The 27,349-nt window shown below is 37.4% G+C and overlaps 1 protein-coding gene across 1 annotated transcript in view; it reads right to left on the bottom strand.

Moving 5' to 3' along the window:
* The window catches only part of LOC123702374 (poly [ADP-ribose] polymerase tankyrase), a 39,234-nt gene extending 12,145 nt beyond the window's left edge, over positions 1–27,089 (bottom strand). Inside the window, exons 1-18 of the mRNA XM_045650116.1 lie at positions 26,809–27,089; positions 25,443–25,667; positions 23,868–23,963; positions 23,187–23,394; positions 22,728–22,872; positions 21,790–21,898; positions 21,409–21,500; positions 20,847–20,993; positions 20,320–20,443; positions 17,542–17,679; positions 15,986–16,139; positions 14,708–14,776; positions 13,919–14,084; positions 13,020–13,165; positions 12,760–12,833; positions 4,662–4,894; positions 3,376–3,594; positions 2,711–2,823 (exon numbers count right to left, since the gene is read on the bottom strand). Coding sequence (XP_045506072.1) covers positions 2,711–2,823; positions 3,376–3,594; positions 4,662–4,894; positions 12,760–12,833; positions 13,020–13,165; positions 13,919–14,084; positions 14,708–14,776; positions 15,986–16,139; positions 17,542–17,679; positions 20,320–20,443; positions 20,847–20,993; positions 21,409–21,500; positions 21,790–21,898; positions 22,728–22,872; positions 23,187–23,394; positions 23,868–23,963; positions 25,443–25,667; positions 26,809–26,998 — 2,648 coding nt within the window. The 5' untranslated portion in view covers positions 26,999–27,089. The remainder of the gene's footprint in view (positions 1–2,710; positions 2,824–3,375; positions 3,595–4,661; positions 4,895–12,759; positions 12,834–13,019; positions 13,166–13,918; positions 14,085–14,707; positions 14,777–15,985; positions 16,140–17,541; positions 17,680–20,319; positions 20,444–20,846; positions 20,994–21,408; positions 21,501–21,789; positions 21,899–22,727; positions 22,873–23,186; positions 23,395–23,867; positions 23,964–25,442; positions 25,668–26,808) is intronic.
* Positions 27,090–27,349: the final 260 nt, after the last annotated feature.

The raw sequence follows: 27,349 nt of genomic DNA, 5'->3' as shown, positions 1-27,349 counted from the left end.
AATAAAGATACGGCGGGGTATTTTCCAGGGCGATTGCCTGAGTCCTCTATGGTTTTGCCTGGCACTAAACCCTCTAAGCTATTTGCTTGAGAGATTAGGATCCGGATTTCAGCTTCGCAGGGGTGGCCTAAGACTTAACCATCTGCTCTACATGGATGATCTCAAATTATTTGCGCCTAATAGGTCCAGGTTAACGGAGCTGCTAAAAATCACGTGTGATTTTAGCAGCTCCATTGGCATGGAACTTGGGGTGGATAAGTGTGCGGTTATACATGTGGAGCGGGGTAAAGTAACCGCGTCTGATGACATAACACCATCTGGCGCGGCCCATCTTAGGGTACTTACAGAGGCTGAAACTTACCGATACTTGGGTATGTCACAGAATATATGTGTGGAGGGGGTGAGCGTGAAACAGGATGTTGCCGAGGTGTTTTGTGAACGCATGACAAAAGTTTTCAACAGCTATTTGTCGGGCGTGAACAAAATACGAGCGTTCAATACCTGGGTCATGCCCGTTCTCCTGTACACATTTGGCGTACTCAAGTGGACTCAGACCGAACTGAACGCCCTGGACCGGAAAGTCCGCACAACTATGACTCTGCATCGGTTGCATCACCCGAAATCGTCAGTGATGAGGCTGTATATCCCTAGAAGGTGCGGTGGTCGTGGCATGTTAAGTGCCCAATCGCTGCACAATCGGGAGATATGCAAACTCAGAGACTATTTCCTTGCAAAGGTTAGTCATGCAATCCATGCTGAAGTCATAGAATGTGACAAAGGACTCACTCCCCTATCCCTGGCCAAACAGGACTGGCAAAAGCCGGCGGTGCTCAGCATTTCCGACAGAGAGGCCATATGGAAAGAGAAAGAGCTACACGGTAGGTTTCACAGGATTCTGCATGAACCTCATGTAGATTTCTTGTCCTCCGTGCACTGGCTGCGTTTCGGTGACCTCTTTGGGGAAACCGAGGGTTTTGTCTGTGCGATACAGGATCAGGTGGTTAAGACGAACAATTATCGGAGGTACATCATAAAGGACGGGACCCAGGACTTATGTCGTATGTGTCACCGTCCTGGAGAAACTCTCCGACATGTTACTTCCGGTTGTTCCATGCTTGCCAACACTGAGTACTTGCACAGGCATAACCTAGCAGCTAGGATTATCCACCAAGAGCTCGCTCTGAAGTATGGCCTTCTTGTCGGAAAAGTGCCTTATTACAAGTACGCGCCGGAGCCGGTCCTGGAAAATAACCGTGCCAAATTGTACTGGGATCGGCCCATCATCACAGACAGGACTATTCTAGCGAATAGACCTGATATTGTGGTGATGGACCTAGCAACTTCCAGGATTTTCTTGGTAGACATCACTATCCCACATGACGACAATCTTGTTAAGGCCGATTCAGATAAACGGCTCAAATATCTGGATCTGGCGCATGAGGTTGTCGAGATGTGGGGCGGTGTGTCTGCCGAGATAATCCCCATAGTTGTGTCCACCAATGGGCTGATTCCTTCCTCCTTAAAACAATATTTAAGGAGGTTGGATTTACCGGTAAAGCCCATGACAGTGGGGATACAGCGGGCAGTCCTGCTGGACAACGCTCGGATAGTCCGCAGGTTTCTCACTCAATCGCCCTAGGCTCCGGCCGTCTGGCCACTCAGCCGGAGTTGTTTAAAACACCGCCGCGAGGCGAGATACTTGCCCCCCCAATTAAATAGTAAATGAAATTGTCACATTTGTTTACGTGTGCAGGAAACGAAACATCTATAACATTGAACCTTCTGTGTCGTTAGTCTATGCCAATTGCCATGGCAACTATTTGTTTATTTATATTTAATTGGTGAATTCTTATGACTTTTGCTTACACCTGCACGGAAGTGACAAACTATCTTTAAATATAAATAATATAAATATAAATATTATAGGACATTATTACACAAATCGACCTAGTCCCACAGTAAGCTCAATTAAGGCTTGTGTTGTGGGTACTAGGCGACGATAAATATAATATTTAATAAATACATATATAGATAATAACACCCAGACCCAAGAACAAATAATTGAGTTCATCACACAAATATTTGCCCTGACCGGGGATCGAACCCGGGACCGTCGGCTCAGTAGGCAGTTACTTTACCACTGCGCCAACCGCGTCGTCAATCTTTGTCTTTTTTGTTTATATCATTTTATTATAGCCATCTCTCTTATACAGTCTGTCAATGTAATAAATTAAGTAAAATGAAACTTGTATTTGTGTGTGCCTGACACTGCATATGAAGCATTTTTTTTGGATATATTGTGAGTATATAACGTATCTATACATAAAATATCATTGGAACAAGAAAATTTATTATGCGGTTATTGATGTTTATTTTTTTTTATTGAAAATCGATTGGTAAACGTTTTTATAGGTAGAGTAGATATGAAATGGCGCTTTCAACTATTAATTATTGGACAGCTGTTCAAGCTAATGATGCACACACTCGTAAACAGCCTATAAACTCCAGAATTGACACAGTTCACTATTTTATTTCTAGTGAACACCCCTTCTTCTTCACCAAAAATAAATTTTCCCTTTTCCAGTATTTCCAAGGCTCGGCCTGGTGAGAAAGACCGTTACCCTTACGACCAGTAGTTGCTGGCCATAACCTGGTAACTGGCAACATCAGCTGGAAGCTCTGCGGAGGAAGGTGGATAACCCACTCTCACCTGGTGAGGAAGGTGTGCAGCGACTCCGAGGTGGATAGAGCTGATGCCGGTCTACCTGCAGCGTCCTCCAGACTGCCGCGGGAACCTTCCGACCAGTAGTTGCTGGCCATTACCTGGGGGAAATTTTGGGAAATTTATGGTAAATTGAATGCAAAAAAAGACTAGAAATATTCTTAAATTAGTTACACACTTAACCTCATAAAATAACTGCATCGCCACCGATCGAACAAAAAGTTTGAATTTAATCTGTTCGTGTAAAGTAGGGCATAATCTAAAGGAACCGGTCACATACAAACATACAGATAATTAAAGGTATTTGTTAAAAATACATTCTGCTAAAAAAGGACAAATATGTTTAACCGTGCATCATAATTCGCTGAGGAAAGTCAAACATTATATTTAATTTTTTCTGACTTATTTTGGCAAACAAAAAATTTGTAGTCTCAATTATTAAATCACCCTTAAATTTATGTCAATCGATCAAAGTCATTTAGAACTAAGTTAGTTAGTCATTGTGTCAACTAACTAACTTTTTTATTTTAGTGAATCAATATATAAATTCATCATTGATCCCTCAATAAATTACGTGAGGTATTTTTTTTTTTAGTTCTTTATCACGTAATTAATGGACGCCCCCTTATCAAACCAAGTAATGTTAAACATACCGGCAGCGGCAGTGGCACCGTATCCCCACTCGGCAGCAACACGGGCAATCTTGGCGGGGGCAGCGGTAACAACGCTGGGGGCGCAGTCGCCGGGGCTTCGCCCTCCGCGGCCCCCGTCATAGCGTCCGAGAGCAGAGACCGCACGTCCTCAGCCCCCGCCAGTTCGACGGCCGTTTGCCCTTCTTGGTTCTTGAGGAACGGGTCCGCGCCGTGCGCTAGCTGAGCGTGGGAACATTGGGCTGTTATTAAATTGTAGGTGCAATTTGGTTATGATAAATTTTGAATAAAGGTCTTTTTTTAGGGCAATAGGGAAGCACTTGACCACGATTTCGTCTACTAGTAAGCGAAGATGTGGCCTAAAATAGTGCGCACTTCCCTAGAAGGTTCACTCTTGTCTTTAATTTATTTTTTAAATTTTGTAACGAAATAGTAAGGAGAGCAAATTCTAATTTCACGGGAAATATGTTAATACTTTAAAAAAAATAGTCCACCTATACTTGTTTCAGCTGCATGCAGGTGCCAGCTCTATTCTCACAGTAGTGTGCCGCCCGAACCAGTACATCACTTACTAGCAGCGAAAGCTGGGTGCCGCAGTTTGACCCAACTTGCCAGCAAAACTTCAAGCAGGGTGCCGCCCGATTTTTCCCAGGCAGCAACGCTTCAGCGGGGTGCCAATGACCCCCACTAACACAGCGGGGTCCACCCGCACCCCACTCGGCGGCGGCGTTGGGCGGGGTGCCGCATGTCCCCACTCACCAGCAGCGCGCACAGCTGGGTGCGCGCCTTGTGCGCCGCCTCGTGCAGCGGCGTGAAGCCCCAGCGGTCGGCGGCGTTGGGCGGGGTGCCGCATGTCCCCACTCACCAGCAGCGCGCACAGCTGGGTGCGCGCCTTGTGCGCCGCCTCGTGCAGCGGCGTGAAGCCCCAGCGGTCGGCGGCGTTGGGCGGGGTGCCGCATGTCCCCACTCACCAGCAGCGCGCACAGCTGGGTGCGCGCCTTGTGCGCCGCCTCGTGCAGCGGCGTGAAGCCCCAGCGGTCGGCGGCGTTGGGCGGGGTGCCGCATGTCCCCACTCACCAGCAGCGCGCACAGCTGGGTGCGCGCCTTGTGCGCCGCCTCGTGCAGCGGCGTGAAGCCCCAGCGGTCGGCGGCGTTGGGCGGGGTGCCGCATGTCCCCACTCACCAGCAGCGCGCACAGCTGGGTGCGCGCCTTGTGCGCCGCCTCGTGCAGCGGCGTGAAGCCCCAGCGGTCGGCGGCGTTGGGCGGGGTGCCGCATGTCCCCACTCACCAGCAGCGCGCACAGCTGGGTGCGCGCCTTGTGCGCCGCCTCGTGCAGCGGCGTGAAGCCCCAGCGGTCGGCGGCGTTGGGCGGGGTGCCGGCGCGCAGCAGCAGCGCGGCCAGCTCCAGGTGCCCGTACGAGGCCGCGTTGTGCAGCGGCACCAGCCCGCCCTTGTCGCGCGCCGACACCGCCGCGCCCGCCTCCAGCAGCGCCTCCGCCACCTCCAGGTTGTTGTAGCCCGCTACAACCGAGCGAGACATTGGGATCGTCAAATTGGTATCGAAAACCATCAATGTTATCACGGATACAACCGAGCGAGTTATTGAGATCAAATTGACGAACGAATCAACAACCAACAGTGTTATAACCACAACCATTCTTATTACGACTAATGTTGTTATCATCAAAATCAACAACATCACCAACAACGTTCGATCTTGATATTATTGCGACCGTCAAATTGACGAACGTATCAAAAACCATCAATGTTATCACCATAACCATTCTAACAACGAGTAATGTTATTACAATCAAATAACTATCGAAATCAAAAACGTTCGATCGAGTTATTGGAACCGTCAAATTGACGAACGTATCGAAAATTATTAATTTATCAGTTATCACCATTCTAATTACGAATAACGTTAATATCAGAACATTAATTGATCTTGTTATTATAATTGAGAACGTCAAATTGACGAACGAATCAACAACCAACAGTGTTATAACCACAACCATTCTTATAACGACTAATGTTGTTATCATCAAAATCAACAACATCACCTACAACATTCGATCTTGATATTATTGCGACCGTCAAATTGACGAACTTATCAAAAACCATCAAAGTTATCACCACCATAAATTTATAAAGTTATCACCATCACCATTCTAATAACGAATGTTATTACAATCAAATAACTATTGAAATCAAAAACGTTCAACCGAGTTATTGGGACCGTCAAATTGATTCTAATTACGAATAACGTTAACATCAGGACATTCGATCTTGATATTATTGGGAACGTCAAATTGACAAACGTATCAAAAACCATCAATGTTATCACCATCACCATTCTAATAACGACTAATGTTTTTATCATCAAAATAAACTCCATCAGCAACCACCAACAACGTTCAATCTTGATATAATTGGGAACATCAAATTGATGAACGTATAAAAAACCATCAATGTTATCACCATGACCATTCTAATAACGAGTAATGTTATTACAATCAAATAACTATCGAAATCAAAAACGTTCGATCGAGTTATTGGAACCGTCAAATTGACGAACGTATCGAAAATTATTAATTTATCAGTTATCACCATTCTAATTACGAATAACGTTAACATCAGGACATTCGATCTTAATATTATTGGGAACGTCAAATTGACGAACGTATCAAAAACCATCAATGTTATCACCATCACCATTCTGATAACGACTAATGTTTTTATCATCAAAATAAACTCCATCACCAACCACCAACAACGTTCAATCTTGATATTATTGGGAACATCAAATTGATGAACGTATAAAAAACCATCAATGTTATCACTATGACCATTCTAATAACGAGTAATGTTTTTACAATTAAATAACTATCTTAATCAAAAACGTTCGACCGAGTTATTGGGACCGTCAAATTGATGAACGTATCGAAAATTATTAATTTATCACCATTATAATTACGAAAAAACGTTAATATCAGAACATTCGATCTTGATATTATTGGGAACGTCAAAGGAATCAAAAACCAACAAATTACATTGCTATCACCATTCTAATTCTGCATAATGTCATTACCATCAAAATCAACATCACCAAAACATTCGATCTGAATATTAATGAGACCGTCAAATTGATGAACGTATCATCAATGTTATAACCAAAACCATTCTAATAACGACTAATTTTATTATCGTCAAAATCATCACCAACAACGTTCGATCTTATTATTATTATTGTGAACGTCAAATGAATGCATCGAAAACCATTAATTACATTGCTATCACCATTCTTATTACGACTTATGTTATTATCATCAATATTACATAAGTATATTATGTAATATTGATGATAATAAATTAACCATCTTAAATGTTATTAGTAGGAGGATCGTATTAATTACCATAAATAAATTAATTACTATTATTTATGCCATTATTTTTATCAATAGTAGCATCAATAATTTCACGATCAACACCAAAGTTATTGATAATATAGAAATTTTACCTGAAAATAAAATTTGTATTATGTTTCCTAAGACGTCCGTAGTCCATTATGAGAGAGTACATCGCCTTTTTCCCCGTGAAGTCGCTAGATGGTGCTAGTTTTAAGCCCGTCACGTGGTACCGCCGCCAGCGCCGCGAGTGGTGGGGACAAAACTCACCACAGTTCCGGCAAGCCACCAGAAATATCCTCATTGTTCGTCTCATAAATGATACGGTAGCACTGGTGCAAAAATAACACCAGGAAGACCTTATCTGGACTACGGACGTCTTAGGAAACATAATACAAATTTTATTTTCAGGTAAAATTTCTATATTATGTGTTCCGTTTGACGTCCGTAGTCCATTATGAGAGAGTTGTTTGTTATCTCCTGGTGGCTTGATAAATAAAACGCAACAATGTGATAGAGTAATGCCCCAAAAAGGTTATATATATTCTATAAACAAAGTATATAATGTATAAAATCATGACTTTGATAATTATTGAAAATTTGTCTCAATACCTTATACATGGTACATAATACATCCATAAATATACTACAAGTACCTATATCTTGTCAACATTTTAATCAGTATATGCCTTTCAACCTGAGTAGGCTGAAAAATCTCGATTGTTATTACTAATGACTTCTATTTTGATTAGCATTATATACACTACGACAATTATATAATAATAATTCCACCATGTGGCGGAAACACGGGGGTTCGAATCCCACCTTGTGATCGAATTTATTATATTCTTTAAAAAGTATGTAAATACTAAATAATAATGTTTATAAACATCTCTCTAGTTTACTTTTGCAAGAATGTCATTAACTAGATATTTTTCCAAATAGATTGATGATGCTACTATAACTATGTAACATCACCCAGATTTCGACCTCGACTCGAAAACAGCTCGCTTTACCCTGCCACCTATGATAGCCGCTGTAGCTGGTCTCACCGGATGCTGTGTAGTAATAAACAAATTAGTCAGAGAACCTCTTATGGATTGGAAATGCAAAGAAACGTTCTTATGTGCCTTGAAACTGGATTTATATTTACATAATAATTGCTAGTATGTGGAAGAATACGTTTTGGAGCCCAATGCGGAATGCGAGGTTGAAACGCGTCTTCACTATCGACCCATTGTTTTGAATTGTAATGTAAACAGGAATAAATAGAGAACACGTCCAAAAGCTAATAACAGTAATCACATAGCTGCGCGTTAATAAATGCAAACAATTTTTTGTTTATTTTATTAATCACATAGATAAATAATTATTATGCTGATTTATTTTAAAATTATTTCGATAAGAGTTTTTGAATAACCTTCCTTGCCTTCCGGATTTGTAATTTTGAAAGATTTGTTCTAGCTAAAGAAATACCCAGAGGTAATGTTTGCTTAAATGATCAGATGAAATTTTAATATAATTTTATTTTAATACAAACTGGCTGATTTTATGTAAAAGAATAGTGTACTAAACCGTCAGTTATACATAATTTAGCTAAGCATTTAGCATCCTTTTATAGCCTGGTCAGTAGTTACCAGCAGTCTATGTATGTTTCTATTTTTTAAGCTGTCCATCAAGGTGTACAACAGATTGACCTATCCAAAATGAGCCAGACTTTCAGCTGTAGGTTCTGTATTTGAGTTGGTGCTGAACCTGTGCGTGTTTGTCAGTGAACGATTGAGAAGACTTATCCTGATAGTAGCACGGCTCTTGAGGTCTGGGTGCAAAGACTGGTTCTTCCACTTGGGTAGTATTATAATGAACTCGAGGCAATAGAGCCGGTTGTTTAAGTCTGTCTTACTTGAGATGACGTAAGCTGTTTGAGCTGTGATTAAAATTTATTTGTAGAATTCCCCTCTGAATGGAAATGTTTGTGTCGACTGTTCGAGCACGTTGCATTAGGAGCCGGCGCGATTGCGCGAGGATTCGGCTTCCTAGCTGTACAGCTTGTGAAGTGTTCAAACGTTCAAACTAATAACTCTTGTCAAATAGATCTCGTTCTGCCTTTGAATGAAATTTTTCCTTACTACCTCGACTGTCAAGGTTAGGAAAGCTATTACTGCAAACATTTCAATTTCCATACCAACTTTTTTGACACTGGGTCCAAAGTCCTTTCATTCAATGCTTTGACTTTCCTGTGAATTGGATACGGCTGGTAGAATATACTTGTTTTTACACTTACTTGCTTTTAAAAGATGTTTTTGAACTAGATCTTTAACAAGTGCGGCAGTTCATTCTTCCCCGGAGGGAGACAAAGGTTTCAAAGTTGATTAGCCCTAAGAGGCGTTCCTGTAGCGCTGTGGCGTGTGTCAGTACATCCTTACCCGGAGGATGATAAAATTTGCAGCGATGACAAACCTTGATAGGCGTTCCTGTGGCGCTAGAGCGTGCCTAAGTGCATCCTACCCTGGAGGGTGATGAAGGTTTCAAAAAGATAAGCCTGAGAGGCGGTCCTGTACCGCTGCAGCGTGCGCCACTGCATCCATCCCCGGAGGGTGATGGAGGTTGCAACAATAATAAGCCCGTGGGGCGTTCGTGTAGCGCTGCAGCGTGCTCCAGTGCATCCTTACCCGGAGGGTGATAGAGGTTGCAAAAGTGCTAAACCTGTGAGGCGTTTCTGTAGCGCTGCAGCGTGCGCCAGTGCATCCTTCCCCGGAGGGTGATGAAGGTTGCAAAGGTAATAAGCCCCGAGAGGCGTTCCTTTGGCGCTATAGTATGCGGCAGTGCATCCTTCCCCGGAGGGTGATGAAGGTTGCGAAGTTGAGAAACCCTAAGAGGTGGTGTGCCTGCTTGAGGGACCAACTGCCTGCTATTAAGCCCGTTTTTAGGCACTGACACTTTCAATTTACCATTTCCATCGCCTATTTCCAACTTGCTTCCGTGCTCCAAACCATTCGTAGAAAATCTTAAACGCTCGGGTGTCAGAATAGATTCTATCGGATTGATATTCCAAAGTAGGTTAGAGACGAACTTTATTTCGAATTGAGTTGAATTGCAATTCCAAAGTCTCTGCAAGCCAATCAAATGGCGATTTGTGCTGAACAATGAAACAATATAACATATGTAAATTTTTTACATTTCTTGCAAAATAAATAATTTCATTTCATTTCAATGTGGTATACATGCTGTTCTGGTGAATGCAAATCATTGCCCACGTAGATCACTAAGTAAAGGCCACAGTCCCTTGGTTCTTGAGCAGTCCAGTTTGTGACTGTCGCAAACATTCTATGAGCTGACGCTAGCCCGAAGGGCTGATACGTTATCTTAAGTAATCGACCTTCGTTTATGATGTATTTATAATATCGATATGGTATTCAATAGTGATACAAGGATATAGGAGGCGTCGATACGTACGGGTAGTCGATAGCCTCGCAAATACAAAAATTATAATTTTAAGTCGAGTATGTCGTGTCACAGTTAACAGTGGGTGTGAAATTGAAAATTACTCTGTATTTGCAGAACTTGCTTTTCTTAATTATAAAAAGGGGTGATTAACAATAGAGTCATGGTGTTCGATTGACGAACCCCTGATGTTCAATAGTGGCTTGAATCTCCAAAGACATAAAATATGATGTCCGAGTTAAAGAATAAATAAATATTATTACCTCTAAGTGAAAACTATGGCTGGTTTTCGAATTACATGGTATTCGAGGGTGATGAGATTAATTTGAGCTTTGTTTGTTGAAAATCTCTCCCCCCCCCCCTTTTTTATTCTTTTGGTGTTTCCCCTGATTCTAACTTTTGTATTGATGAAATGATTTGAAACGACTTAAAAAGTCGATCTTAGCGGTTATTGAATGTACTGGTAAAAACTGATTGTGACGAGTTTTAAACCAACTTATCAAATCCGCCTATCTGCATACGCCATGATTAGTAAGTTAAAAAATACATTCCACAGCGGGAGGAATTTTATATGAATTTAAACTTATCAATAATCTCCTTCAAAGCATCTCTATTAATTCTTAAGTTTATTTGTATAGAGAATAGAAATCGCAATCGCAAATTTAGCAGTAATTAGGCACAGAGTCGCGGACTAATTTAATACGTCAGGCAAAAATTATTATTACTATATTTGTAAGAAATTGATAATAATAATTTACCTATTTCTATTGTGCTTACAAGATATAGGCAACTACATTCTACTTGATTCGACTCGTATCGGATGGATTTTCTAATCTAACGATATTAAGAAATCGTTTTTTTTTTTTATATTTACCCTCAATTCGGAAAAGGAAGGCACAATTCACATACATTTATAATGTCCGCGTAGCGAATACGATTCAAGGAGGAAAAAAATCAAAAGATCGAAACACGTTTCGGATCTGCTTTCGGCAATTAATACTATCTTAAAACCGATATTTGTGAAAATGGATTATCTAACGTGTAACATCCAGTAATAACCATTCACGTTGAAAGATTTGTATTGAAATCATCGTAAATCACGTATAATGTATTAATAACATGACTCACCGTGTTGAGACAATATCTCAAACCTGCACACGAGCGGCTGAGCGCGCGCTGGCGGCGCCATACACGCTGCGGCGGTTCCTCGTCGTCGCTGGACCCCGAACAAGTAGAACTCAGCTCGGAAACACGTAGAAAGCGCACTGCTAAGACGCTCGACACGATTCGGTAGGCCCTTGGCCTGCGCTATAGACCTATGGTCGCGATGCCACGCTCGTGGTTGCAGATTTATACTTATTATAATTTAATTTAAATTTTTAAATTATGAATATATGTATTTTAAAATACAGTATTTTAAAATAACATATAATCTAACGACTTGCGTACGGTTTGAAAAACGACGCAACAATGAGGATATTTCTGGTGGCTTGCCGGAACTGTGGTGAGTTTTGTCCCCACCACTCGCGGCGCTGGCGGCGGTACCACGTGACGGGCTTAAAACTAGCACCATCTAGCGACTTCACGGGGAAAAAGGCGATGTACTCTCTCATAATGGACTACGGACGTCAAACGGAACACATAATATTAATATGCGAAATGACATTATCATAAGTCGTTTTTATCGTAATCTTAAGATACGTTTATCACGTTTTTATTATTTTTCACTAGTCCCTATACTTATTTAGTACAATATTATAGTATTATAAGTTATAAGTTTAACACATCGATTTAGAGATCACATTAGAAATCCCTACTATTAATATTATAAATGCGAAAGTAACTCTGTCTGTCTGTCTGTTACGCTTTCCCACTTAAAACAATTTTGATGAAATTTGACACAGACAATCTGACAAGAAGCCGGGGCGGACCGCTAGTTAAAAATATAGCTAAATTCGTTTTTATTCTTCTAGATTATCGACATGCTTTTGACATCATAGATACTGCCCAAAATTGAGCAAAATTGGTTTGTTATGGCTTTAATTCACAAGTTTTAGGTTAATTTGAGAGTTATTTGAGTAATAATCGTGGCAAGTGATAATCCATTATAGTAATGGTATAACTTTTCCTTTAAAATGTGGCCCAGTAATAAGAGGAGTACCCCAGGGTTCTACATTGCGACCTATATTGTTTGTATTGTAAACTGACGATATATTCTAGAAAATAAAATACATCAATGACCATATTTATGCAGATAATATCCAGTTACATGTTAATATAATTTATCCTAACTTATTAACTAATTACAAAATTTTACGACACGGTCGACGTTGATTGAAAAAAAAAGAAAAGTACTAAAAAAAAGAAAAACGAAATTTTTGTCCGAGCTCTCGTTGACAGAATTGTTTTTTAGTTCAAGTAAAAAAAAAATCATCAAAATGGCGCGAGTAAAAACGTTTAACATAAAAGCAAAATAGAATTAAATTTTCAATACAATATGATTTCAATATATGGGATTATTGAATAGTTTCATACCTGCTAAATGTAGTGGTGTCGAATTCCTTCCATGTGCGTCTCGACAATTCACATTTTGTGGCGTTATTAATTTCCTGTAACAATTTTTTTTAGTTTTATTTCACAAGATGTAATAATAATAAATAAGTCTCATGTTAAATCGTATTACAACAAAAAAACTTAATGTTTAGTTTAAGTTGCCCAAAATTATGTCGATTATACTTTTGGCCCTCGAAACCTCAACCTAAAAGTTACCCAAAATGGTCAAGCGTGTGTCTCACCTAGCCCTAGCAAGGTCTCCTCTCTTAGCCGCGTCCAACAACGCCGCGTCTCCCCTCAAAGCATCTGCTGTATCACTATCCCCCGCACGAACTAATTGTAACGGTGTTAGACCGTCACGATTACGTCGGGTGGGGTCTGCGCCGTGCTGTGTAATAAATTTGTAAAATGTTTGTCAAAATTGTTTGTGTTAATTATTATCATCTGTCTAGGAATGTGATTTATATAAATAAAATTATATTTAGAAATTAAAGACTAATATGAATTTTAGATGCGATTTATTCATTGTATTTAACCGATTTCAAAAAAGGACGAGGTTATCAATTCGGCCGGTATGTTTTTTTTATGTATGTACACCGATTACTCCGAGGTTTCTGAACTGATTCTTTTTTTGTTCGATGCGGGATGGTGTCGAATTGGACCCATAAAAATTTTATTCGGATAGGCCCAGTAGTTTTTATTTTATGGGCATTTTTGCAAGTGCAAGTTTGAAGTCGGTTGTTTTTAACGCAGTCAGTTATCACTTGTATTAACCCGACTTCGCAGCGAGCGCGGTCACGCGGTGTCTCCCAGTCTTTAGATTTCTAAATTTAGATTTTTTGAGTCCTATAAAAGGGGCTTTGTATTAGTTAATTTTACTATATTATTTTACGATTTAAATTAAGGAATTTCAAAAGTTTTTAATATCCACGTATCAAAAGTAACCAGCAACTATGATAAATCTTACAAAAAATAAATAAATCAACAAAAGGAAACTCTATTGTATCTGCGTAGTAATAAAGTCGAATTTTGTTTGACTACTTTCAAGCGTTTTATTGGCGTTTCGTATTAGGTCAATTTTTGGACTTGTAAATGTGTTTTTTTTTATTATTTTTTGTGTTGACAATCCCCTCTTCCTTACCTTCAACAGCAACCGAACGATATCCGCCTTCCCCTTAGCAGCGGCCTCATGCAATGGTGTGAACCGCCACAAGTCCGCCGCGTTCACGCCCGCACCAGCAGACACTAGCAGCTCTGTGACTTCGTAGTGCCCGTAGGAACACGCGTTGTGCAGGGGTACTAGACCTCTGAAGAAGGAGAATATTTTGCTTTTTTTGGTAACTAATTGGGGAAAAACTTAAGAATTTATGGAGAAATTAATCTGGAAATCGAGGACAATGACTTTAACTAGAAGGAAGCGGTTATTTTTACAAATGAGAGACAAATTAAGAGAGATGGAAAAAATCAAGGAAAAAGCACTAGAAAGCATTAAAAAGCGCATTCTGCTCTGTTACTTAATAGTTCCCGTAGCAACATGCGTTATGGAGTGGTACTAGACCTCTGGAAATACGAGATAATAATAAAGAGAGAAACAAAGAAGGACATAAAGAAAAAGAAAAAAAGATAATCATCAGCAGGATTTAACATCAGGGTATTTGTTTGGGGAAATTTTAGAGAAATAGTAGGAACGATACTAATTAGAAAGAAGGAGAAACAATACACAATCCTATTGCACAAGAAAGTACAGACACAACATGACTGACAATAATAACGAAAGGTTAAAGAAAAAAGTCATAAGTAACAACATAAGAAATTTGAAATGTAACATCAAAACCAAGTACAAAGATATAAAGGCTGTGATGGAAAGTGTCCGACACTTTCCATATCAAACCACTGAGCAAAAAGAATTGTCAGTATCCGATAAACTTACCCTTTATCCTTTGCGTGAACGTCAGCACCTCTTTGTAATAGAAGTTGTGCGAGAGGCAGTCTGTTGTACCTGCAATAGAGTTGAAAGAAGATATTAAAAATTAATAATCTCGTAACGAAACAGAGTTCCGATCCTAATTAATATCATAAATATGAAAGTTTGGTTTGTGCCTTTTAAAACGTAAAAGTATAATAATAATAGTTAAAAAAAACTAAAAAACACGCTTTTTATAGAAAACCGAACTAAAAAATAAAAAATTTTATCAAATTAGTGTATTGTCATCGGTCCTCAATAAATCTACAAAGTTTGAACGAAATCTGGCCGTTTAAAGTGGGTCAAAATCGCGCCCAAAGAAGTCGGTTACAAACATACAAACATACAGGTGAAGCTAATATAAAGCGTGTAAAAATGTTATAAAGTCAGTGTTAAATGAGTTTTAAACTGAAAATTCATTTATATACTTTTGATGAAAGTTAAAATTACGTGTTAAATATATAAATATACAAGATTTGATGTATTTTACCGCGAATGTTAGAATTAGTATGGCAAAAGTGTCTTCAAATGTTAAAGTGAAATTTAAAAGTGTTATGTAATTAAAGTACACAAAAGTGCCTTCTGCTATATCTTAGTGCTGATTTACACAGGGTCAGTAACTGACTACAAATTCGAGGCAAATCAGTGCTGACCCGAAAAAAACCCTGTGTAAACAGATTTGAAGTCAGTACAGAGGCTTGAACTCAGCGCTGAGTTGAATATTCGGACACGAATATTTTAAAGTCAGTTGGCGCCCCCCGCTACCCGCGCACCCCCAAGTCAGCCAAATAAACCCCGTGTAAACAGACAAGTCAGTGCGTGGTTAGTCACTGCCGCTGCGTTGTAGAGTGACCACGTTTTTTTCGCTTGCGATAAAAATGACCCGTAAGCGAAGACGAAACCTTAAAATTGGTGCAATTATATGGCAAAAACGAGTGCCTTTGGGATATTAAATCCCTAAATCCATTTTCTTACCCATTGTCGTTTATTTTTAGTTATCTCATTTTCTACAATTTTTATTAACTCATTCAACAGCAAAATTGATAAATTTTTAATTAAAAAAAAATAAATAAATCGTCGTTTCAGTTGTTTTCGAGAATTCATTTTTCCCACTGACTTCACAAACGTGTGGTCACCGTGAGAAACGCACCACTACTACTTACTTCATGTAAACAGTTAAAGTCAGTCGACTTCAGTCTGACTTGTTTACTGACCCTGTGTAAATCAGCACTAAGTGTAACTCACCCAGCAGCAAAATGCAGTGGCGTAGAATGTCTTCCATCTAGATCCCTACAGTTGACCAATCTCGGTCTCGCGTCCAACAGTGCTCTGGCTGCTTCAACGTCTCCCGTCCGAGCTGCTTCGAGCAGTCGTACTGCTGCCGCGCTTGAACACGCATCTGAAGATAAATAAATATTCAGGACAATTTTCACACACGGAGCAATCTGATCCCATACTAAGCTTTCACTTGTGTTCTGGAAACCAGATGACTGATAAACACACATTATATAATTTTAAATAAATACTTATATAGATAATTAACACCCAGACACAGAGCAAACATCTATGTTCATCACAAAAATATTTGCCCTCGGTGGGAATCGAACCCACGACCAATAGTTATAGGTCAAAAGGTAAAGGTAGATCTACAAAAGCGTCTAAACTATGGTCTTTCGAGCCGGATCTGTATCTATAATTTATGGTCCTCGAGTGTTTGTGTGTTTGGTTGGTTGTGTGTGTGTGTCTATTGGGATCTATAAGGGTCAAAAGGAATAGCGTCTAACCAGTCTCACCGTGCGCAAGCGCATCTATCTTTCAATATAGATTACTTATGGTGCTTCGAGTCATTTTTTTTAACCGACTTCAAAAAAAAGGAGGAGGTTATCAATTCGGCCGGTATATTTTTTTTTTTTATGTATGTACACCGATTACTCCGAGGTTTCTGAACCGATTTACGTGATTCTTTTTTTGTTCGATGCGGGATGGTGTCGAATTGGTCCCATAAAAATTTTATTCGGATAGGCCCAGTAGTTTTTATTTTATGAGCATTTTTGTCTGTAGGTATTTGTAAATTTTGCAAGTGCAAGTTTGAAGTCGGTTGTTTTTAACGCAGTTATCACTTGTTTGTATGTCTCATTATGGTCTTTCTACAATAGACACTACATTACACGAAATTTTGTATTTACTTTAACGTGGTCCTTCGAGCCGGATTTTTTTGTGTATGTATCTATAAGGACCTAGAAGGCTCCTAGATAACTAGTTATAGATCAATAGAAAGAGTTAGATCTACAAAAGCCACTTACCAGTCTCATCATGCGCAGGCGGATCTATAAAACATAACTATGGTCCCTCGAACTGGATTGAAAACTTATGGTCCTTCAAGCCGGATTTACTGTGTCTATTACCATCTAGAATGGCTTTTTTTTTGTGTGTATCAAAGAAGAAATACATAAGCAAGATCTACAAAATCGTCTAACCGGTCTCACCGTGCGCAGGCGCATCAATAGTATCAGTTCTACACGCTTACAACAGTCGTCACGCTGCAGCAGGCTCATCTAGCGACTCAAGATAAATAACTTATGGTTCTTAGAGCTGGTATTATTGTATCTATTGCGAGAGTCTATTGGGTTTCTTTATTGGGATCGGGAAAGGTCAATAAGAAAAGTCAGATCTACAAAAGCATCTAAACTATGGTCCTTCGAGCCGGACTTGTGCCTGTTTATGTGTGTGTGTGTGGGTGTGGGTAGTTGTGTGTGTGTGTCTATTGGGATCTATACGAGTCAATAGGAATAGCGTCTAACCGGTCTCACCGTGCGCAGGCGCATCTATAGTATCAGCTCCACACGCTAACAGCAGCCGGCACGCGGCAGCCGAGTCTCGTCTTGCGGCTCTTGATAGAGCACTTTCACCGCGACCGTCACACGCGTTTACTTTTGCACCTGTAGGTGTTTTTAATATTAATTTTACTATTAAAGGGTTAAAACCTAAAGATGCATAAAGAAATGTGTGGGGTAGTTAGACATTTTTAATAGGTTTAAAAGATTTTTTTATAATATCCATACACACAATTGGAAAATGCATCAACAATAACCTAAATTTGTTCTTAACGCAACAATTACTCAGGTTGCAGAATAACGAGGCAGAATTTGATCATGCGTCTTTTGGTGAAAGACGCGAATGAATGTATTTTTTATTGTTTAAAAATGTGTGCGTGTACTAGTGTACACACGTAAGAAGTGAAACTTCTTTATGACCTTATTTTTCATAAAAAAATTTACTATATGCAACTTTACAGAAATACGTCGAATCACGCGTGGTAGGGATAAGAAAAAGATGGCGCGTAACGGAAAAATGGCACGCGTAACGAAAAAATGTTACACTACATATTTTTTAAACCCCGATAAAGAAGTTTCACTTCAATATAATATGTTGATTGTTGAAGTAGAAATACATTTTAACCATTCTTCAATCTAACCATAACCAACATCTTACATTATAGTAGAGCCATTGTAATAGGCAACATTTGACAGTTCAACAAAATTCAGCAACGTAACCTAGTAACGACGACATAAGGTAAAAGCACCTAATACGGAGGTATTTCGCAACATTTGAAAGTAAGTATCAAAAATAAGCATTTCTAAGTCTTTCTAAAGGTGCCAAACCACTTTATCGTTAAAAGTGGAACTTAAATTTTGTATTGCTGTTGAGTCTATGTTTATTTTCATGATATTTCTTATTTTAAAAAAATATTTAAATAGTCATGTCGATTTTCCCTAATACGGAGGTATGATTTTGGTCAGAGCCTAATACTGCGGTAGGCAGCTCCTAATACGGAGGGTCAGATATTATATACATTGAAGTTCCGTACAAATAATATTTGTTAAATAATAGGAATGTGTTAGTAAAGTAAATTGTAAGTTTTTTATTCATTAACCATTGGTTTGATTACGTTGATTCACTTTTACTGTGTTTCATTTATGCTTTTAGTTTTATCGAAAAAAAAAACACGCATATCAAATAAGAATCCACAAAAAAAGTCACAAAACTTCTTATTTATTTACGCAACCCTAAATCTGATAATTTTAAGTTCTATGAAATAGGGCCGTAATAGGAGATCATATATAACCTAATACAGAGTTACCTGGAAATATCTACCACCGTAATAGGAAAACTACTCGTGTTTTTAATAATCCTAATTCTGACCCATCAAAAATTCGATAAACAAGAGAATGTAAATGCTTAATCAAATGCTAAAAGTTTTTTGGCTCAGATGTGTAAAACTCAAATCAACAGTTATACAAAATAAATGATTTGTGATACATTAAAATACACCTTCCTATTTTTACCCCTTCTAAGAAACAAACATTTTGTACTCAACCATTTTCATATTTAACTGGATTTCTAATTAAGAAAACATACCGCAGAATATGGTTTCTAATTTATCAGATTAATAATTATTCCAACTAATCTTGGAATTAATTCAATAAGTAAATAAAATGAAAGTTATAAACAATTAAACATGCCCAGTATTTTTCCTATTTCGGAGTTATGCCACCGTATTAGGATTAATCTATAAAATTTGTATCGTATTACGGCGGTATTTTATTTCTTATTTTTTGGGTAGAAAATGACTTACAAATATGAAACAAGCTATTTAAATAGTGAGTGTAATAGTAGGAAAATGCAATAAACAATACATATACAAACTTGAACGGTTTTTTAATACGAAAAACTTAGTTTATAAATATTAGTGTACTTACTTTTGTTGTTTCGCGTTTGTATGGAAACACCTCTCATGTCGATGCCGTTACACAGATTGATTGATCTTGTTGTGTTGTCTATGTGCTATACTTGCAAACGTTAGTTAAGTCATGGAGTAATAAATTTGGAATAAATAGCTTACGTTTTGGTGTACTTAAAATTTATAAAACAGGAATAAAACTCGAAAATAGAAATACCACCGTATTAGGAAGCGATTTTGACTACCGCCGTATTAGGAGCCTTTACCTTAGAATAACAATAAATATTTCGTTTTGTTAGAACTGCACATTTGTATAATTTTTTTCAATTACGATTACATATTTATAATGATAATGACCGATACAAGTAATTTTAAGATTTGATTTTACTGATAAACCATTCTAAACATAATAAAGAATTTCTGAATTAAAGAACTGACGTCGCTACAATTTTGAGTCAATAAACTTTTTTTCTTTTTAAATACCAGAGACCATATTAAAAAAATCGAAATCTGACATCTAGAATCGTATACATTGATTACTTGTGAATAAAAATCATCATAAATTAATAAAATAAATGTGTTCCAAGTTCGATTGACAAATGTTTCAAGTCTGTATTGATTAATTCACTTTAATCTATGTTTTTAAGCAGGTTACCTCTCTTCGAAGATAAAATTGATAGACGTCAAATATTGCCTATTAAATTAGCTCGACTATAACACTTCAAATCTTTCTTTTATTTCACTTATCGCTTCAAAACAGGAAGTATATCTAGTACTTTGACCACTTAAAAACTATTTTATATTTTTTATTGTTTTCCATAAGGCTAGTAGTACATACCATGTCGCAGAAGTAAGTCCATAGCATCCAAATGCGAATGTTCTGTAGCTACATGTAATGGCGTCTGTCCCGCGTTGTTTTTCTCGTTCACTCTGGCCCCTTTGCGGATTAGTATCTCCATTACCTTTTGAATTATGAATTGTAGATTAATCTGTGTGTTATGAAAGTTGTTTACGTTTATAGGGGCAAAATTTAGTCAGTTTATTTGACAAAAACTCTAAGGTAAAATTTGTAGTCAGACGCTAATAAGGAAAGCTTGTTCACCACTATGATTTCCTACTACTTTTAAAATCGGCGAGAAAACATCCTACTTTGCTCAACAACATAATATTGTATCATGCTCAAAATGCTGGATTATTACCTACACACAACAGATGAAAATAATAATAATGGTGATGACTGATGTATTATAATAATGACAATGATGATGAGAATTATGAAGTTGTAATTGTTGATGAAAATGATGTAGTAGACGACAATGATGATGATGATGATGATAATTATGATAATTAAAATAAAAGATCCACCTGTTTCCGTTTAGGATACACACTCGCGGCTGCACAATGTAACGGCCTATCACCGGTGCCTAGGTGTTGAAAATTGACTAATTCCGTTATCCTCTCGTTGGGAATCGAACCCGCGACTGATTGGTTGCTGTGCATTGGTGTTAGATCCTGAAAGGTTTTTAATATTATTAATTTTTTCTATTTTGTTTTTTTTTTTCAAAAAATCAGATAAATATGGTAATAGATAGGTACATTAATTTAAGTATGTACATAGTAATAAATTATAATTAATATAATTTAATAATCTCTGCGGCATTTTGTGACATCATATATTATAATTCCAACGAATAAAATATTATCTATGTTTAGATATTTTTATAAGATTCAGACAAATAATGAAACCGTTTTGAAATAAAAAAAAATATAGATAAAGATAGATTCCTAAGTAAATTGAACATTTTCAAATGTAATTTGACATGTAGTTGACACAAAAATCTCACTGACATTCCTATACTTAGTTGAATCGCTTAATACAATAAAGAAATAAATATAAATATAACATATGCAACTACCCGCAACTCACCTGTGTTTGATTGAGGGTAGACAGATGTTTCTTCACTCTAGCAGGTTCGGCCAAGCGACACGCTTCGAGTAAACAGTGGCCTCTGTATTCGACTGAAATATTAATAAAAATATTATATTTATTTACAACATTTTTTGTGAAAATAGTCAATAAGAAATTAATAATGCTGAAAAAAATGTTAAGGTAAATTCGAGACAATATGATCAATAAAAAAAGAGCGTGTGTGCCGAGCACACTTGTCAGAAGGGAAACTCCTTTGGCAAAATTCAAGGAAAGGTACCAAAATTGTCGCCTTACTCGATGACGTGACGGTATTGCCATGACGCGAATTCCTACAACTCTTGACATCAAGTAGAGTTAAGAAGAGAAAGAGTTACTCACAAGCGAGTCTATCTCTTAGTTCTCTTGAAGGCGCTACATCGAGGGCTGACTTTCCATGGCAGTTAAGTAGTGTAGGATCCGCACCTTCACTCAGTAGTAGTGAGCAAACCTGGGGTATAAAGTATATTTTTTTAATTAAGTAAGTACACAGAACCACAAACAAAAAAAAAAACAGAAATATAAAAATTTTCATAAAATTGAATAATTTATATTATTTTATTTATTTATTTTATTTATTTATTTATTTATCATTTATTCAGGAAATTATTACAATAATTCTTAAAACTAAACAATTTAAAAATTATATATATATACTTAAAAACTAAAATTACATTGACATAAAAGAAAAAGAAAAATAAAAGCAATATTTCCTGAAAAGCTCTTGGCTCAGCACAATGCCATAGTTCTTTGAACTATGGCATTTTAGTCGGAAAACTACAAATTACATAAATTCGAAAGTCCTAACAGCTCCGTTACTTCGTTGTGTAGAGCGAGTGTGTAGTGTGATTTGTGTTGTGTAAGTGTGAGTTGAGTAGTGTGAGTTGTGTAGTGTAAGTGTGAGTTGAGTAGTGTAAGTGTGAGTTGAGTAGTGTAAGTGTGAGTTGTGTAGTGCGAGTGTGAGTTGTGTAGTGCTAGTGTGAGTTGTGTAGTGCGAGTGTGAGTTGAGTAGTGTAAGCGTGAGTTTTGTAGTGTAAGTTTGAGTTGTGTAGTGTGAGCGTGCATTATGCAGTGTGTGTGAGTTTTGTAGTGTGAATGTGAGTTGTTTTGTGTGTGTGTGAGTTGAGTAGTGTAAGTGTGAGATGAGTAGTGTGAGTGGGAGTTGAGAAGTGTGAGTGTGAGTTGTGTAGTGTGAGTGTGAGTTGTGTAGTGTGAATGTGAGTTGTTTTGTGTATGTATGAGTTGAGAAGTGTAAGTTTGAGTGCAGCACACAATCTCACCTCCAGCCGCGCCTTGCTAGCGGCCTCGTGCAGCGGAGTGAACGCCCACAGATCTGTCGCGTTTACATCCGCGCCCGCACGCACTAACAGCTCTGTGACTTCGTAGTGCCCGTAAGAGCATGCGTTGTGCAGTGGCACTAGGCCTCTGAAATGTAAAAGAAATTAAAAATAAGTTATCAGTTCAGAAATTGGTAATAAATGAACACTTAAATATAAACAATAACAAAATATTGTGACTTTTCATGGAAAATCACAGAACTACTAGAAATGAATGAAAAAAGATTGGTAATGAGTGAAAAAGTAATTGTATGTAATACTATTGTTGTATGTATTTCAGTTTTTTTTTTATTCAATCGCACAATAGGGTAGATTATATTGTTTGATATTATATTGTAATTTTGAATGCATGTGTATATTCACGAATGGTTACTTTGTGTGTTTGTGTCTATGAATACTCACCCCTTATCCTTAGCGTGCACATCGGCCCCCCTCTGCAACAATAACCTCACAGCCCTGGCTCTATTATACCCGGCCGCTAAATGCAATGCTGTGGACCGTCTTCCATCACTAGCGTGTACATTTACATTAAGGGGGGTTAGGAGACACGCTAACCGTTCGTCGGCGCCTGAGCGGGCCGCTTCTAGCACATCCGCTGCGCAGTACTCGCCTAAGAGGGAAGGGGGGATATTTTTAAATTGTTTTTGTTTGTTAATTTATATTTATTCATTCGATGAAATTTTTATTAGCATATTTACTGAATTACTCATTTAGCTTAAACATAACCTAAATAAATTATGTCGTACAGAGAACAGGTTTTCGTTGTTTTGTAAGTCCATCTATTAAAACCATTCGCGTATACTTCGATGTAAAACCTAACACCTGATTGATAAATTCTATTATAGTTTAGTTAAATAAAATTTTAGCTTTTTTAATTTAATTTCGATCTAAAATTGTAAATTGACCAACATTTATCGGTCACAGGCATACTGCAGCGCTCTGTTACAAAAATTTTACAACTTCAAAAAAAAATCCCTTTATCGAAACTATATCTTATAATCACTGTATCAAGTACCAATACAACAAACAGTCAGTCAGTCAATCAGACAGTCAGTCCGTCAGTCAGTCAGTCAGTCAGCTTACCTGTCAACACAGGCCTGGTAGCTGGATCGGCTAGGTCGAGCGGCGTCTTGCCCTCCGTGTTTCGTATGTTCGGGTCGGCTCCGTGTTGTAATAGTGCTGAAAGAATTTAAAAATAAATATATTTATCAGGACGAGAGTTCAACTTTATCATAAAAATCTTATTATAAAATAAAATTTATTTGCTATTTAAGAAGTAGTGAAACCAAAATTTGTAATTGTGAACTTGTTTATCAATAGTGAATCATTGCAACAAACTGGTTTTATTTTTTCCGAATATTGTCTTCCAAATCTGTCTATGGATATTAATTATTCATAACTAGTGGTCCGCCCCGGCTCCGCCCGTGGTACATATTTCGCAATAAAAGGTAGCCTATGTCCTTTCTCGGGTATTAAAATATCTCCATACCAAATTTCATGCAAATTGGTTCAGTAGTTTAGGCGTGATTGAGTAACAGACAGACAGAGTTACTTTCGCATTTATAATATTATAGTATGGATTATTTAGCTCAATACAGTCCCCATTTTCCCCTGAGGAATAGTAATGTGTATTACACATTATATTGACATGCATAATATGAATATACTCAATATTCATTGATACACATAATTAGAATTTATTAGATAATCTAACATAACAATTTCGTAATATCATTAGAAATTATCGACTAATGGATTTGATTATATTTGACATAGATATTAACATTATCTAGATAAGTGAATGTGTTCTGGTGAAATGTGTATGTTTTATTTTCGAGTGTATGTTTGTATGTACACTTCTTTGGCACGCCTTACAGCCCAAACCACTGAACTGATTTTGGTGTTGTTTCTATCTACATAATGTATTAGTGGTATTAACAAATGCTACATAAATAAGCAGTCAGGTTTTATGTTTTCATAATAATATTATTTATTTATTACTAGTGGTCCGCCCCGGCTTCGCCCGTGGTACCTACATGTTTAAACTATCCTATCTCTCAAGTTGGATCGAACTGCACATGGTGTGCGAATTTTATTATAATCGGTTAAGTGGTTTAGGAGTCCATTGAGGACAAACATTGTGCACGAGATTTATATATATATTATAAGAAGATTATTTAATGTTTTATTGTACCACACCATTTAATATTACAATGTACAATTTAATATATATTTGTAATAATTCATGTTTTAAATAAGAGATTATTAAGAGAAGCAATTTAAGGTATTTAAAATTTATTTATAATAAGAAATTAATACGAGAGTAGCAAATCCGATAGTATAATCTATAATATAAAAATGAATCCTAAAATGTGTTGGTAAGCGCATAACTTTAGAACAGCTGAACCGATTTCTTTAATTCTTTTTTTATTATATTCCTTGAAGTACGAGGATGGTTCTTATGTTGAGTTAACTTGAATATGTACCACGGGTAATTAATCGGGACCGCTAGTAATTAATAAATATATAACAAGTATGGTACAGTAAATAAACTTAAGTTTTATCATAGGAGCGCATCGGCAACAAACTGTTTTACAGTTTGACGAAAATTTGTTTAAGTTATATAATGTTATTAAATATTAATTAAAAAATGCTTACCAATGCAAACATCGATCTTGCCCTTAGCGGCTGCTTCATGCAACGGCGTGTATCCCCAATTATCTCTAGCCGCCGGCGGAGCCCCGGCCGCCAGCAGAGCCCTGACCACGTCCGCGTGACCGAAGGAGCACGCATTGTGTAGCGGTTGCAGGCCTCCTTCGTCACGCGCTTGTAACGCAGCCCCACCGGCGATTAGGATCTCTACGACTTCGCGACGACCATACCCTGAAGTTATGTATTTTATTTATAATGTTATAGAGTAAATATGTAACGGAATGTGTTATTCTTTCAATCAAGGAGGTTTACAATTTGAAAGGCACTGATGTTGGTATGCAATTTGTCAGTTAAAATTCTAAAAGAAATTACTACTAAGTATATGTACTAAATATTATGATGTTATAAAGTTGTATATATATAATAATATGCTCTGTAGCAAAATAATTTAGCTTGCGCAGATTCAGAGCAAGGTGTCACTGCATAATCACTACCACCTATTGAGATGGGCAGAGTTAGGGCCTATGAGAGCTGACCCAGTTCATGACACATTAAAAATTCATACTATCCTTACCAATATTATGAATGCATTTGTTTTTTGTATGTTGCATTTTATTATGTTTGGAAATAGTTAAAAAAAGCTAGAGCATGATATATATAGGCTACTGGTATATAGCCCACAGGAAGGAAATGTTTTTCTTTCCTGTGGGAATTTCCTTTGAACATGCAGGTAATGTAACTAATTATACTTTTGTCTATGTATTATGTCTTGTTGTGTTGCTGATAAGACAAAAGTAATGCCTTTTTCCATTGTATTCTATTAAAGTAAATAAAATTTATATGTATTTAACAAAATAATTTCAAAACTACTATAAATATTATACAAATGAATTACATTTAACTGGCAATGTGGGTCTTAAATTACTGTCAATATTCTTTGTAAATATAAAACAACATTATAATTTTTTTAGCTATTGTAATACTTCAGCATGAATTCACTTGCATAGATTAATAAATATACAAAGATTAATTACTTGGAAGACCTTTAACTTGTGTAACAATCAGAACTAGCACTTATTTCGCATTCGTCAATGACCTTAATACTTGAGTTTGCGTTTTATATCATATTTAGAGCAGCCATACAAATTTGATAACAAATTGAATTAAATGTTTCAGCTAACTGGAAATCACAATAAGCGACAAATTTATGACTTATTGACAATAAGGAAACACGAATTGAGATAAATCACGACCAGAATCACCGAGCGTGAAACAATTATGCAATTTTAAAAACACAATCCTTTCACTCTATTGTTTTCAACGAGTGATACCAATTTGTCACACATATTAAACTTAATACTGTTAAACATACCCGCAGCAAAGTGTAGGGGTGTAGATTTACGACCAGCGGTGTCCCTTGCATTCACAGTTTGCGAATTCACTAACTTTTTTACACGACTCGCATCGCCAGTTTTGCAAGCCTCGAATAATTCGCGTAGAGGATCCGTTGGGGCCGGCAGAGAATCCAAAGCCGACCCGAGCATAGAACGGCGGCTAGACATTTTATCACATTTACTCGTTAACCACTGTACATGGACATAATTAAACAAAAATACTCGATGAAAACACGTAGAGTAGGTACAGCTGCTTTGAGACTTTTGACCTGTGCTTTTGACAATCCAAAATATTGATGTTGCCACATACGCCATTCATTATTATTGTGTACACCACAGACTTTACAAATTGTTTCATATACTAAGAAAAACAAAGACAACTTTTTAAGTTGCAAGCAAATTGAGGCAAATTGTTTATTTTCTGATTTCACTGTTCACAAAAGTCGCCATTGCGTCGTTTACATAATTTTTTAATAATTTGTAATTGCTATTAGTGATAAATTCGTAATATCACATTTA

This window comes from Colias croceus, chromosome 23 (genome assembly GCF_905220415.1).
Source record: "Colias croceus chromosome 23, ilColCroc2.1".
Classification (NCBI taxonomy): Eukaryota; Metazoa; Arthropoda; class Insecta; order Lepidoptera; family Pieridae; genus Colias; species Colias croceus.
Note: the sequence above shows the minus strand (reverse complement) of the source record. Positions and strands in the feature narration are given on the sequence as shown.